We start from the raw sequence: 16,403 nt of genomic DNA, 5'->3' as shown, positions 1-16,403 counted from the left end.
GCGAAAAGCTGACACGCCACTTGCCAAGTCATACATGTTTGTCCAACAGCAGCACTCACTGTTCGCCAAAAGGTTTCTGCTCCCGTGACTGTTTCTTTTTCGTGTTGAGGGAGTCACTTGGCTGCCAGTGTGTATGACTTGGCAACAGATCTACGCATGGGCTATGCACAATTTCCAACTTCGTAAGCATGCACTTTCGCGACACAATTTTTTTAAATTTTCTTTTTTAGTCTTACAAGTGGCATTCATTCCGTATAAGTTTATGAATATTTGAAACAATATTCATAATTAAAGCACCGAACTATTTATCTGTAGTGGAAGCAAAATGAAAGCAAAGGATAAGATGGATCCTTGCTAATTTTTGAAGTGGACTAGTCACGAGTTCGAGTCTTGGTAGTGCTGTATGAATTTTGCTTTTGATTGATATTGTATTCAAATATTTCTTCGAATTCTTCAACTTCTTCTCACTTTGTCATCATTGATGGGATTATTTATGTATTCTGAGAGAAGTGGGACAAAGGGGCGCGGTGGATCAATGGTACAGCGACCATCTCTAAGACGGAGGATTCCTGGTTCGATCCTAGCTAATATGAACTTATGGTGAATAATATCACATTGAATCGCACAGCTTTTCTCGTGCCATCTCACTTGCTTTTATTTACCATCCGTTTCCTCAGACTATAGAAGTTAATCGAGGGACTTAAACCACTTCATTCAGAGATAAACAGACTTTACTTGTTAATCTTTAAGACTTAATTTGTTCTTTTTCTATCTTAGAAATATGATTAATTAAGAATTCTGAAATACTCCTGAGCTCCTTCGTGGCAAGCGGTTAGCGTCCTCGCCTTTGGCATGAGAGAGCCGGGTTCCATTTCCGGCGGGAGCTCATGTGATTCGGATTCCACGTTAATCAGTATGTCCATGTCTCATATAACCTAGCTGCTGAACGGGACGTTAAACTAAAAAAATCAAATCAATCAATCTGAAATATTCCTAGTAGATTCCCGAGAATACAACTTGATCCTCCAACGATTAATGTGTTGCTATTCTATTGATCACTGTGTTCAAAATTATAATAGATTTTTGGTAAGAACTTACCACATTATATAGATTTTAATTAGAACAACTATGGAAGACTAAAATCAAAAAACGTCGAAAAAAATGAGTAGGTACAAACAAAGCCTTTATTTTAACGTCCCACAGTTATGCTCTTTAGGCTTAAGGAGACAGTAGATTAATGAAAGTGAATGATTATACAGCCACACACACAATAAATAAATAAATACATAAATAAAATAAAAATAAATAAATAAATAAATAAATAAATAAAATAAAAATAAATAAATAAAAACAGGACGATTGACCATGTCAATCCCTTTTTATGGGCGAAAAACTTGTGATCTTATTCAAAATCGCTCAAATTTTTCGCCCATAAAAAATATAACAGTCACTCATCCTGGCGTTTCGAAATTTGAATTCTGTGTAACAAAATACATCGAATTCATACCCCGTGGTCCGGTGCATACAACTTTTATTAATTAATTAATTAATTAATTTTGTGCTTGTGTGGCTGTGATATGGAAGAACTGGAGGAATGAAATGGGAGAAGACCGTCAAAACCAACGGACACGATGTTGTCTACCTCGGCCTGGGATCGAATCAAGTACCCCTAACACCAATGATAAGCGCTCTACCACTGAGCCACCATGCCTCAATGAAACTGTAGTACCCAGTAAAACATGTCGAATAAATATTTTTTGAAAATTAAAAAAAAATAAATAAAACTATAATTACAGTCTGTATAACTTTAAAAAATTGGAGCTTTCAAGCACAACTTGTAAGGAAATTAGGAATTATGTTTCTAAATTTTCGGCATCTAAGGTCATTTTAGCTCGTGATGTATGAGGGATGACGTTTCTTGGCGAGCACACTACCCAAGAAAAGAAATGAATGGGGAAGGGAAGAAGCGGCCTGGGACTTTTGTGTTAGGTACCATTCCGGCAAAGAAGAACTCTCACTCAGAATGACTGGCCTGAACCGGAAATCGAACTCAGGACCTCTCGCACCAAGGGCGAGAGCGTTGGTAAGTGCGTTACGCGTGGCCACTACAGTTTATTATGCTGGTAACATTTAGTAAACTTTCCGTACCTAATTCAATTGTTTCTTAGTAATTTTTTCCCTTTTCTTTTTGTCCTTTATGATTTTTTCCCCTCAAAAATCAAGGACACTATACACCGTACGAGTTGCAATCGAACCAATCCGATCTGGATCAAACTTGGCATGATGGTTGACCTTGAGCTGGTAATACGAGCGTGTGAAATATTATGATGTGCACACTTTTCGTTCTCGGGTTACGGGCCATCAAACTTGGGGTTTGAGTCTTAGTGAAATTTTTGCAAACCAATAAAGATTTGCTTTTTCCTACGTCTTTCTTCAATAAAGATCACTCAAAACCTCAAACCTCATTGTACTCAAAACCTCAATCATAATAACATTTCATAAGAACTATCAAACAACGAAAAATTTGATAGAATTTCTTTTGTTTTTGTTAAAAAGGGTGACTCAACAAACCTTCCACACTTTGAAGGTTAATAAAACAAAAAGTATTACAGATAGAAAGTCGTTTATTCAAAAAATATAAAATGGTATGGAAATAGTTCGTAATTATGTAAAATTCTTCTTACACTCACCCTAGGAAGCCTAATAGCTGCAGCATGCTTCTGGAGAACGTTTTCGGGACTGCAAAACAGACTGTCTCACAGTTTCTATATTCTCAGATGTTTAAAAACTTTTAAGTCGGCCAGATTTTTTTTTTTTTCCCGCTGAACCCATTGTTCGGAAAGTCTTGACCTACTGTAAGATAAGTCTTCCGATCACGAACATTCCAATTATGTGGAAAATAGCAAACTTTAATTGTAAAGCTCTTTCCATTGTAATCATAAAACTGCTGCTTTTGAAAAAAATCACGACTGAGTACGTGCGTTGAGCTATTGACTACACCTTAATGACGACTGAAAACGGCAGAAGAGTGCTGAGTGAAGCGACAACCCCCATCTTTTCGCCCCTCTACTGGCAGCGCTAAAGCCGATCAAAAGATGAGGAGCTTTATTGCGTATTACTGACAATTTTTGTGTCATTTCAACTTACAACAGAACAGAGTACGAGGGATGATCAGAAAAATAGGTTGCAAAGCATATAACTTTTGTGTTATTCACTGTAACTTAACGAAAATTTACTTGTAGATTAATAACAGGTCTACCTTATTGCAGGTTTGAGGACTTCAAATTGTGACCACGTATAACCGAGAAGCAGATATTTAAAATGGTTAGTCGCCTGGAAAATTAGTTAAAAGTAGAAGTGAGGTCTGTGGTGCAGCTCCTGTGGGTAAAAACATCACACCTGGTGACACTCATAGACAAATTGTACAAGTGTATGGGCATGGGGGGCGGGATCGATTTCAAGACAATATGTAGCGAAATGCTGTCTTCCCTTGAAAGAAGGACGGAAGTGTGCGCGAAACGGGTGCCACAGGCACTATTCGAGAACCATAAGACAACTAGAGTGGCGACGTCGCTGTATATCTCGTAGTGTTACACAGCTGAGGGAAACAATTTTCTTCACCGGGTGATGACTGGTAGAAAAAAAAAGAAAACCCTGTTGAATGTATTTAGCGTTTACACTGGGAACGACTAGAGTAGCCCCTTACAGCCCTGACCTAGCCCCCAGTGACTTTATCTTTTCCCTGCTCTAAAGTTGAGCTTAACTGGCCATTATTATCTGACATGTGATGATATGAAAACCACTGCTTCACGGTGGCTACGAGAACTTGGCGTGAATTTCTGTGCAACCGGTTTGGAAATCCTCATCTATTGTTGTAACAAGTACTTGAACAAAAAAGGTGATTACATTGAGAACTAGTGTTGAATGCTCTTAATCATCAGGTATGTTGATCTTCCTGTTATGTCTCACACATAAGCTAGGTTTTATTACGTTTTATTCCAATCATCTCTCATAATCCAAATGAGAACAAAGTAATTACAAACTGTTTCCAATGCCACTTTATATTTGAGAATAAACAAGTTTCTATCTGCAATACTTTTTGTTTTAGTAACCTTTAAAATGTAGGAAGTTTCACTGGGTCATTTTGTATTTATACAAAATAGGAATCCACTACAAGTGTTTGTGTTGATATAAGTTAGAGAGAAGAAAATTCCAAATAGGCTATCCACTTCGTTTAGGTACTCGTTTGATATTCATCTGGCATGCTTGAGAGAAATTCGTGAGTCAGAATTAGCTTGTGGAGTGTTCGATCGACAAGTGCTGACATTAATCTTAGAGAGAGAGAGAGAAAAAAAAAAACGAATTCGAAGCTGAACGTTTCCGTCTTATGTAAGATTGTTTCTTTGTTAGGATACATAACTTTCTATCCGGTACAAATTCATTCACTGAAACTTATTAGTGGGAGAAATTTTCGATTCTTCTAAAGTTGTTCAGCAATCAATGTGTTAGACTGAATATTTAGTCTTGTCGCTAAAAAAAAAAGAAAAGACTATGATCACGTCATGACTATGAGAAGACACTGCTATTCGATCCTGACATTTTTCTCTTTTGTAATAAAACTAGCCCCTTCTCCATCATATAATTTATTTTTAAAGTAAGTGTAAAGAAAAACAGCAAATAGATGGCTGCATGTTCTCTTAGATTTCCATTTTTTTATTTTTTAAAATTTTTATTTTATTTTTTGATGCAGTTCCAGTGTAAATGCCAACCCAGAGAACAGTAATACATTACATACCGGTAATATCTTTCTGGCTCCAGTTATGAATGATCAAATTAATGAAGTGAACAACTATCAAGGTACATCTATACTTGCAAAATAGAATAAACTCTGCCCATATTGGTCACTGTCTTGTTTCAAAGAGAAGTTTTAATTTATAGACTAATAAAATTTTTCAATATGAAACGTTTATGGTCGAACTAAGCTGGAATCCAAGTTTCAGCACTAGTTAAGAATTTTCAACTAAAATCTTAAAATGGGAGAAAGAAACACCTACACTTTCCTTAAACAAAAATCCACGGCACGTTACTGGACTATAGCACTTTGCACATACTGTTAAATGATTTAATTCTAGTATTCTTTTTGAAAACTATCAAAAAGTTGGACAAATTAATGTCTACTCTTAGAAAAATGTGTTCAACTTTGTCAAAATAAATTTCCTGATCTTGTAGGTTTTCGATTATCACATTATTTTGCAATACAATAATCACGAACTATAGCCTGCTTTAACGCGTATAATTGTCTTGATAGACTGCATTTAAGTATTAAATAATTCACAGAGATAAACTATGTTAGTATACACATACACACATGAGACACTACATAATTAAAACAAGCGATTCTTATAGTGTGGATGCAGATTATATTAATGGGTTAATAACACACGTAAAAAGTAAGCAAAGCTTACACTCTCCAGTTCCAGGAGTTTTTCAGTTTCATCTAACGTTGATGCATGGACCGGATCTCTCGATCGCTGCTGATCAATGGGTGATCTACTTCCGCTCTGATACTGTGAGGAACTTCTACCACTGGCGAAGTCGTCAAAGAAATTTCTTCCCGTGGGCGTCGGCTGCCTGTCGTCATCAGCTAACGAAACAGACGGCGCTGTGGCATCATCTTGTTTCTCCAAACTTATCACAGATAGCGTCATCTTCCCGCTGAGAATCACTGGAGCAGTTTCATACTCCGCCTCGTCCAACTCCAATTGGTCGCGTGAAAGCTTCAAGGCCTCGCATTCTGATTCCGAAACCAGGAGTTGTGACTGTGACGGAAGGGAGCCTTCAAGGAAGATACTCTGAGGTTCCGGCGGTGGGATTGGGGTACAACTAGGACTTCGCGAACTTCCAAGCACTGGCGTCGTCGGCCGACTCCATCTTTGTCCACCTTCACAACTCGCCGTCATTTCCATACCGACCACGTGCACTTCAGCTTCTTCCCCTTTTAATCTCGCTGGCTTACCACTGGCTCCCAGAACCACTTCCTCATCTACCTCAATATCCGGGATACCACAGACATCATCATTATCATCAAAATGAGACGCAGCTGTCACAGGCTCGGATAATTCAGATGCATCATCTACATCTACACTTCCGGTCTTGGCTGCAAATTTAACACTTTTATGTCCAGAAACACCTGATTCATTACTAGAGCTATGTAAAGAAGGTTTTAAATCATGTTTTTGGTCTACCTGTTGAGTTTGTTCCGGCGTAAAACTGGAGGTGGACTTCGTCTCTACGGGGACATTTGAGGTCAGATCCACAATTTTAGCATCGTGAGCATCAGCCTAAAAATAAAAACTATGTTAGGGTCACTACACATGAAAAAAAAAGTGCAACAATTATTTTTGTTTAAAAAAAAGCAATTACGCACATGCTTAAATGTAAATTCACATCACACTATATTATACAGCACTACTATGTATTTGTTTACATTAAATTGGAGTGTATACTAATTAAGTGTAGAAAGCAAAGCATGAAAGCGAATATACTTTAAATTCGTAGATAGGGTTACTACAAAGGATGTGGCACTTCTAATGCTGTACAAGACTCGGAACTGTTAAATAGTCAGATACACATTGTATGTATTGACTGAGGAGAGTAAAGATCAACGGCGACTTTTGAGAGAAGACAACATCGGTAAGAGTTAAAATTTTATTACTACAAGCTACGCGAAGAAACTTGCCAAACATTTTAATTATTGCATTCAAGAATAAGAACATTACGTAAGGTTTCTTACACAGCCTGTACCAAATAAAATTTTATTTTTTTACCGATGTGACTTCCCACAAAAGTCACTACTGGTACAGATAAAAAATTAATAGACGGTGCTTTGTTGTTACAACGAGTTACTACTGCATTTGTTGTCTACAAAAACAAAATGGCTTATAATGCAGTTGGAAATGATATTTCCAAAAAAAATGAACTCGTTACTGTAGTTGAGTGGCATTTCAGAGCAAAATGAAATACAGTATTGAGTGTCACAGATAAAACAACAGTATTTGTTCTTTCACTTCCTGTAAAAAGAACGAAACTGAACAATGCACGATGACTTCAGTACAAAATACAGGTCAATGAAACTTGAGTGGCTGGGTTACAGATTGAACCTGGGTCTCTCGATGCCCTACGGCAGTGGTTCTCAACCGGTTTGTAGCAAAATTTTAGAATTTAAAAATCATTAAGTATTTAATAATTAGTTAGAATCAAGTTTGAGACATACTATACCATCACCACCTTCAGCAGCAACAACAATCCTTAGTACTACATAAAGTGACTACTTTATTGAAACATAATAGCATTAGGATGTTATAATGTATATTATTATTTTTCTAAAAATCAAAAAAGTGTATCGCGATGTCACGAGTGCTCAGTATACACCGACCTATCATTTAAAATGGCTGGGATTCACTGCTCTGCGGTATCCAATCCATGCTTGGACCATCCACACACTTTCACTCTTGAGACTGGTGCAAAGCCATGGAAAACAATATGTAATCTCCGGCCCAATCTTTTTTCTTTTTAATTCTTCGAATTTCTTTGTATTTGTACTACAGAGAAAATGATATACGGAAAATTAGTTTATTTCCACCATTTTATCACATAATGCGCTGTTGATAATGTTAGCAGAGATCAGTTTGGGAGGAATGATCTATCGTATTCGGTTATTTATTTATTTATTACTTTGTGTCTCGTGTTTGTACCGTACATTTGCTATATTACAATGTACTCATACAACATTTTGAACTTGGTGACGAAAAGCTCGCGACAGTTCCAATAGAAACGTGCAGACCGCTTTTCCACTAGATTTGCACGTGGCCCTTACAGTTCCGGTCGACGAGTTTAAAGTAATCAACTAAACAAGTGAACGTACTACTTTTTAAAAAATATAAATTTTTCGAGAAGTTTTGACCTGCTGAGGTAAGAATCTCGGTGTTGGCATACCTCTGCCATCTAGCGTCTTCCCTTGTAACTTTTTTCGCTAACTATTCCCATGCAAAATTTTTAAGTATTTTCTATTTTTGTCACTAGATGACTGTATAAAAAACATGCAAAAAGAAGTCTTTCTAGATGTTTTAATATGAACTATTAAGCGAATTAAGAACTTTTAGGGTTACTATTCCTCAATAATAAGTTAAATTACGAATATTTCTTTTTAGAAACGTTGACATCAATGTCTTCTGTCACTGCAAACTGACCATTATCATCTTTCTAGTTCTAGAGTTACAAACGGCCACTCCTTTAATAATCTGGTTAATATATGGTACAGGAAGTGTTAACTTCATTTGTAGTAACCCTGTTTATAATTTCCTACGATATTGTCTTACAATACATATATTAAAAATAACTGAAGCAGTAGCATATTGATGTGTTTTTTCTTCACTTTTTTCCTTTCATACATGCTACCTTTTATGTACTGAGATTACGCAAACCGCCAAAATGTCATTATTTCTTTTGGTTGCTACTTGGCATGCCGTTTGTGCTATGTGAATTTAATTAACAAAAGAAAGCGTACCATTTGCCTCCTTTCCCCAGGTCTGCTGGAGGATGCAAATACGTGCTACGTTCTTCTTTATACAGCATTTACAGGTTGATTATTACTTGCCAATTATTCAATGACGGAACATTATTATATAAAGAAATCTTTATAAACACATTATGGAAACTAAATTTTTCGGAGTTTAAGTTGTCAGAAATGTTTTTAAAGCTACCTTCTAAACAGCTGCGAGAACTACTTAAACTAATTCGAGGAATTATGACGAACTAATGTCTGCCTTTTACACTCTTTTTTTCTATGTTGTTGTTATTGTTGTCTTGTTTTTTTCTTTCTTTTGTTAGCATGTCCCTGTGTAAAATGGCAAAGTTATGCTGTATCTGGGTATTTGTTCAATAAATAAATAAAAATAAAATCCACGTTTCAAAATTATGCAATACCACCACAACGAATTTTAGAAGATAAAACCGACACGTTAGCCGCTTGTTTGGAGAAAATTTGTTTTTTTCATAAAAATGAATATCAAAAGAGCAAAATCACTAAAATTATACATGTACAGCTAATAAATTCATTCCAGTACTAATACTCAATTTTGGAAAACCGTATATCTGTTATGAAACAAAAGTTACAAGAACAAAATAAAATTTGCTTTCCTGAATCATGAAGTTTAGAAAACTCTAAAACTACATTTTCACTACATATACTTTCATCCCTATCCATCATTTAAACAAACAAACAAACAAAAACTTACAACTAGCATTGATTTCCTTTAGGAATATTAACTGAAACTATCCGAATACTAAAAGCAGCATATTTATTTATTAAGTACACTAGAACTAAACGTAATTAATGTCGGGGTCACAAGGTTAACCACTTTGGAAAATATACGGAGTATACGAAGTAACTCTCTATTTTCAAATGTTTACACTTCGTTAAACTTAAGCAGATATTACAATAAAATTAACGTTATTTTAAAGTCATGTGCTGAAAATGTTGTGGGTCATATCGAGATATAACTTTAAGAGAATTAATGGCATATAATAAACACCACGCAACAAAAAATATGTGCTGTTTTCTAATTTGTATATTTCAGAAGGTAAAAAATTCAGTAGATTACAGCATTATGGCAAACTTTTAGCGCTAAGTTGAGAATTTTTATTGAGGGTAACTTAAAATAATAGATACAAGCCATCTTTTGTTATTTTACCAAGCTTTCAATGCTGACACGTACCAGCTGAAAAGTTTTCAGCTTTGGTGCTGGTGGATTCTATGACTGTACCACACATTTTCATTGGTTGTATTTAATCTAAAAACTGTCTGTTTAAGTCTTTGAAAGAATATTCAGTCATGACTCAATTTTCTCTTATAAAATTTGTAGCGCATATTTCTGAAACATATGGATTTAAAAATAGGAGATAGCAGTTTGTCTCCATCCGACTTTTCTTAAACCGCATTGACTGATTTTCAATAATTTTTGGGATAGTTAGCTTAAAGTCTCTTTTGACACTTACGAAAAACAACGATGAAGTTTTCGACTTTTGCCTAAGATTTTCTTTCTTTCTTTTTTCCTTTTCCTTTTTTTTTAAATAACCACTTTCTCCCTTGAATTATTGACAAAAAACTTATATCCAAATGGTATAATAAACGGAAGAACATAATTAAATGCAGTGGCGACTCGTAAGATAAGAGACATGAGTAAAAATTCAACTTTAATCGCTTAACACAAAGGGGGAAACACACACAATGTATGCAAGTATTAGTACATTAGGAAGTTTTTCCCCTTAGTTTGAAGTAATGAAAGTTGATGTGATTTCCCTTAACAGCCGCCAATGATTAAACCTGTATATTAAGAAACGAGAGAACAATCTGAGGAAAACGTAATGATGCTGAAACATAAGCAGTATTACAAGTTTTTTTTTTCTTTCTTTGAAACACTGAACCTTATAATTTCTAGTTAACATTTCATAAATGGTGACAAGTGATGTTTATTAAGAAGAACGGAACTAAGTGTGAACTTCTATTCAGGTATTATTCCAATATCTTCGATAGGATAATATAAGACAATATAATGTGAATGGCGTGAAGACTTCACGGTTGAACTTAGCCAGTAACGCTATTTATCGTTTCATATAATCATTTCTTTCCTATTACAGAAATTCTAAACTTGAACTGGAAAGAATCGAACCTTTTCCTGTTATCAGGTAGGTGCTCTACCACTGACCAACTCAGTTATTCTTTTGTGCTTCGTTCTATTGAACACATTGATATTGTGCGACAACGAAACAATTTAATATTTTACAGTTAATTTTCGAAAGATTTCATGACCAGTTGTACAAATTTTGTAAGAAAATACACATACATACCGCAAAAGAACAAATTATCTTAACAAATTAAACCGAAACGCAATTTGGATTAAAATATTTAATTTATAAGCTTGTCTGGAACCAAATCATTACGAAGCAATGGTGCATTTCTTTAACGATTAGACATTTAATCGTTACATGAATTACTTGATCAATAATTAAATTTCAATGATTCTCTTATTAAAATAAGTTTTGTATTTTCTGACAACAAGGGAAACACAAGTGGGCTTATAAAGAACTCTCGATAGGCTAACAAGAAGGTTTGTTGTTAGTTAATTAGAGTTTAGCGTTCTTTTCAGCAGCGAGGCCATATGAAACATGGACCTACAGCTTAATGTGGGTTACAAACAACATAAGCTCCCACCGGGTATCGAACCTAGGTCTCCCGCATCAAAGACATGCACGTTAACCAAACAGCCACGAGGAATCTCCAATAACAAGAGAATATAAATATGACCTTTGGGAGAAAGGTAATAGCAATCCTAATTGAATTGGCTTGGTTCGAGATACGATGTAGTATCGAGTTTTTATTTATGTGGCGAGAAACGTGTGTCTTTGTAGTCAGTTCGAAATATATTGTAAGGTTCCACGTGTCTTCACACCATGCTGGATGTAGCCATGTGTTTCTATATCACATGCTTGAAGTAAACAAACACACTACAGACGACAGCAACGAAGTAGACCTCGTCCATCATCGCTGACATTCGACAAATGACGCAGAGGGAAGATAAAAGAGGAGAGCATACCTTAGGAAGTATTAATATTGTACGATTGATCAAACTACCAGCTCTCTAAGACGCCTTGTGATTGAAAGGCACCTTTCCTACATGCTCTAAGACGCCTGGTCATTGAGCTTTTTCTCCTCTCTAAGACTCCTGGTCATTGAGCTCTTTCTCCTCTCTAAGACGCCTGGTCATTGAGCTTTTTCTCCTCTCTAAGACTCCTGGTCATTGAGCTCTTTCTCCTCTCTAAGACGCCTGGTCATTGAGTTCTTTCTCCTCTCTAAGACGCCTGGTCATTGAGCTCTTTCTCCTCTCTAAGACGCCCGGTTAGAGTTACCTAATCACCAAACTTTAATTCCCGTTCTAAGACGCACGATCACTGAGAGTCACCTAACCAACATACCCTAAGACGCTTGGTCATTGGGTTCCCTTCATTTAACCTACATAATTAAAGGAACTTTACTTATTGTAACATATTGTATTCAAGAGGAGATTTCTTGTAATAAAAAGGTGATGGGAAAGTCCAATCTTCTGTGTGCCGTATTTTGCTCTACCCTATAGACAGAGAAAACTTTATACGGTGGAGGTACCGATCCCAGTATCTGGCTGCGGTGACTATTCACTTAGGTCCTTCCTCTTAAAATAATAAAAAAAAAAAAGCGTTGCCAAAAACGACACCGTCGTTTGATTTTTATGCGCTCTAGTACAGCCAATTAATTAGTAATATATAACTCGATTATTGTATAGTATACATACAATAATTATATTACTTAAAAGTATATTGTTCAGATATGGATTAAGATTGACTATTGGTAATAGTACTTCTCACAACAAAATTTACTTACAACTGGATTAGAATCAAAGATTCACTTTTATCAATCAGTTTTTACACGGGCAATTACATAAAAGTAAACAGAAAACGGGCACCTAAGATCATTGTGGATAATAAAACTCTGTATTATACGGTTGCCACCTTTTGGAGAGCCTAAAGTGGGACATGCTTATCAACCGTGAGCAGTTCATCGGTTCCTCATACTCAAATTTGAACATGAAACAAATTATTAAGAATAATAGTAAGAAGTATATATACACTTGGAGTCATGAATGCAAATTGCTATGAAAATTTAAACCCAAAGCACATAGAAAAACAAAACTAGTAGTGTCAGGTTTGTTGATGGTTACTTGAACAGAACTTATGAACCATCGACTCGGTACAATCCGCGGCAACAAACCTGCAACATGAGGATGTAACTTTATTCTGAAACTACGCCTAACAGCACAGAGAATGAACATAACGTCTAAGTGTAACGAATCACGCCAGGATAAACCTCGGCCTCCTCCCGTGCACACTTATTTTGGAGCAAAAGACTTCGTCATTTCACAATTAACTTATATGCTCATGTTGCAGGTTTTTTGCCGCGGATTGTACAAACAATGAATAACATCATTGGCGATTATTTCACTGTTACCAACACAAAATGCTTTAGTGACAGAATCATAGTCACAAGCACATATCGTGGGTCGAAATCTACAAATATCACTAAGAATTCTTGTCGCATATTTTGTATTTTGGATAAATTGACGTCCCGCCGATGATGCGTCCTCTCTAACGCGTAATTCAGGACGCTGAAATTTTTTCTAAAATTCGGGATGTCCTACATAATTCAGGATAGGTGGCTACTCTAGTGAATGAAGACTATATTCAAGATCTAAGAAATGATAATTATCCCACATTGATGACCTATCACTTTCTATGTAGGGTATTGCAGAAATATAATCAAAATACAAACCTTTGGAAACGTGTATTTACTTGATTGTGAAACTTTTAACAAATTCTTTCGAACTTAGAAATGAGTCGTCCAGTTGGAAAACGACTCCTGTTCATTTACAGAAACTCTCAAAAAACTTTTTAAAATGTAAGATCTGCATGTTTTGTAGAACTGAGAATACTTTAGAGTGTTCATGTGAAAAACTTAAACATCCTCAAATATTTCCAGTTCTACGAAACGCTCGATTCTACATTTTTTTCTCGGTTTATGGAATTAGATATAAACGGACAAGATCAGTTTTGGAACTGGACGACTCAAATAAAATCGTAGTATCTTTAAAAAAATCCTGCTGTACGATACAAATAAAGCCATTGAGTGTATGGAGCTCCACTTGACGTAAATATTTAAATTTGAATTTTAGATATTTTAAAACCCAACCAGGAGATGTTTACCCGTACCGAGGAAATGCCTCCAAACGATTTCCAGATCCCTTTGATTTTGCTCTGTTTAAGAATCACTTCTAATTTGTACCTATATTTTACCTACATTTTTACCTTATCTGTTTTTTTTTTTTTTATTTCTAGTTTTTTTCTGAACTTACGAGATTTGTACTGATTATATGAGACGAAGTAGTTAAAATAATAATAATTGAAATATCTATGAGAAATAATACTATGCATAATTCTAATACCAAAACATTGACAGAATACAGAGTACATAATATTCTTGAAAAAGTCCCATTTCAAGCAGCTGTAATTCTCAGGCAGTTTTATATGCTATAAATATAATTTTAACTAAAACAATTTTACACTTTAACGTAAATGTAATTTTAACTCTACCACATATTATCTGAGATTTCGTTTTATTTAGTACAAATTTCATAACACACCATTCGATGGGAAAAGGGGTCAATATAGCGTTAAAACGAGCTGGAAACATGTCACAGAATAAAATATAATATAATACGGAAAGGAATTAGAAGTCAAGATTACGTTTGCAAGAAAATAATAATAAATAGTGCTGTATAAAATATACACTCCAAAATAACAATCAAACCAAAACAGGTTCAAAATCACAAACCACACCCTTTAAAATATGTTTATACAAAACAATGTATTTAGTTTTACATTTCGTAATCCTATATACATAGGAATGATAGGATATAGATTTTTTTTTTTTTTTGCCTAATCTTGCACAAAACTAGGTGAAGGAGAAAGAGTATTATATGAACTTTATTCACATAATTACTTACTCAACCTACTATGTGCAATACTTGGTAGTCACTTTGCCTTATACAACGCTTCTTGTTATTTGGTCTTTTAAGGGCACAGTTTCACTTAGTATATTTACAGTTGGTCACATTGCTAAGAAGTATGCTGTGGAGACTTTTTTCTGTAGATTTATAATAATCGTTGAATTCGCAATACCTTACTATAGACTAAACCTATTTGAACAGGTATATTTATTTAACCTTCATTTACATAAACATTTACTTTAAAAAAATCAGATAGTGACTCATAGATAGGTCAAATATGGATAGATTTACGCCAATAATCTCCCTATACACGTAACAGTGTGAAAGCTGAAAAACAGTATATTTACGAGAAATCAACCCCGATCGTATGTGTCAAATTTCGTCAAATATTTACCGAGTGATATCTGTATTTGGAACCTATAAATTAGAATAATTACATTTATTTATACCTCAGATTTGAAACCATTTTCTAGGAGCCCCATGGACGCGTATGTATAAAAATAATTGCATTGAATTCAGCATTTTCAAATTAATACAAAAAGTGAAATAAATAAATAAATAAATATATATATATATATATATATATATATATATATATATATATATATATATGCAAGCGCTTTTACTATTGGTATAAGCGGTACTTCAAAGATCCCAACTTTAAGGTAATTTTTCTCGGCTCCAAGGAAGGATATATTTGAAAATAGTTTAATTGGATTCGGCATCCTCAAATGCGTATAAAAAGTAAAATTAAAAATGTACTCAAGCGTGGGCATATTGATCATTGGCATAAGGTATTTGGAGGTTTTTTTTTTTTTTTTTTTTTGAAGGCTCCAAGGAAGAGTATATCTGAAAATAGTTTTATTGAATTTGGCATCTTCAAATCAGGGGCGGATCCAGGACGGGCTTCTGCGGGGGGATGTAATATTGCTACTTAGAGCTACTTTTAAGAGCTCCAAACTCTGGGATGGGTTTTATATATAAAATAAGATAGTTTCCTCTTCTGGGGGAAGGGCGATTGACCCGATCGCCCCCCTTGGATCCGCCCCTGCCTCAAATTAGTATAAAAAAGACAATTAGAAATGTATGCAAGCGTGAGCACTTTTTTACTAGTGCCGCAATCGCTAGTTCTTTCAAGTATGTAAACGTAATGTTAATCTTAGAAAATCGACAATTTTCAGAAAGAATAAGGCATTCATCTAATTGGGATGATTCATTGCAAAGCAATTGCCTTATATATTAGACAATAACACGACGTGAAATTCGCTAATTTTCTTGCTAAAAATGTCTACTAAAATTTCACTGATCCAGTACTAGAAGTAAGGTTCAGCGGATTTTATTATTTGTTTAATCAAAGAGTGGGTATACCAGTATTGGTCTGTACGTATCAACACTGTTCCTATAAACACAGCTTTGCCTTAGTCATCACTAAAATTTTATAAGCTTGAGTCTTTACATAGTTGATTTTCAGTTATCATTGAATTCCCAGTATCCAATTTCTTAACTCGAAAAAAAAAAAATCATCTGCTCTGAATTTTTTTTTTTTTACTGTACTGAAAATTGTTGAAATTTTTTATACGATTAATGTTCTTTATAGATACATATTAAATATCAAAGTAGGAAACTATAGATTATCCCTTGTATGAGTTTCAAATGTATTCTTCTGTCAATGGTTGATTTCTTTACAAAATCTAAATGGTCAATCTTTGGAGAATTTTTAACAAGAAACAACTTTATACATTTACATTA

General features: G+C 34.8%; 1 protein-coding gene across 6 annotated transcripts in view; it reads right to left on the bottom strand.

Annotated features, from left to right (window-relative positions):
* RIC-3 (RIC3 acetylcholine receptor chaperone) overlaps positions 1–16,403 on the bottom strand; it is a 144,463-nt gene that overhangs the window by 25,768 nt on the left and 102,292 nt on the right. For all 6 annotated transcript variants that reach the window (XM_081742275.1, XM_081742277.1, XM_081742276.1 and 3 more), the window contains one exon: positions 6,246–6,341. In XM_081742275.1, coding sequence (XP_081598401.1) covers positions 6,246–6,341 — 96 coding nt within the window. The remainder of the gene's footprint in view (positions 1–6,245; positions 6,342–16,403) is intronic.

The sequence above is a fragment of the Thermobia domestica genome, chromosome 16 (assembly GCF_964235325.1).
Source record: "Thermobia domestica chromosome 16, izTheDome1.hap1.1, whole genome shotgun sequence".
Lineage (NCBI taxonomy): Eukaryota > Metazoa > Arthropoda > Insecta > Zygentoma > Lepismatidae > Thermobia > Thermobia domestica.
This window is presented reverse-complemented; position numbering and strand designations above follow the sequence as displayed.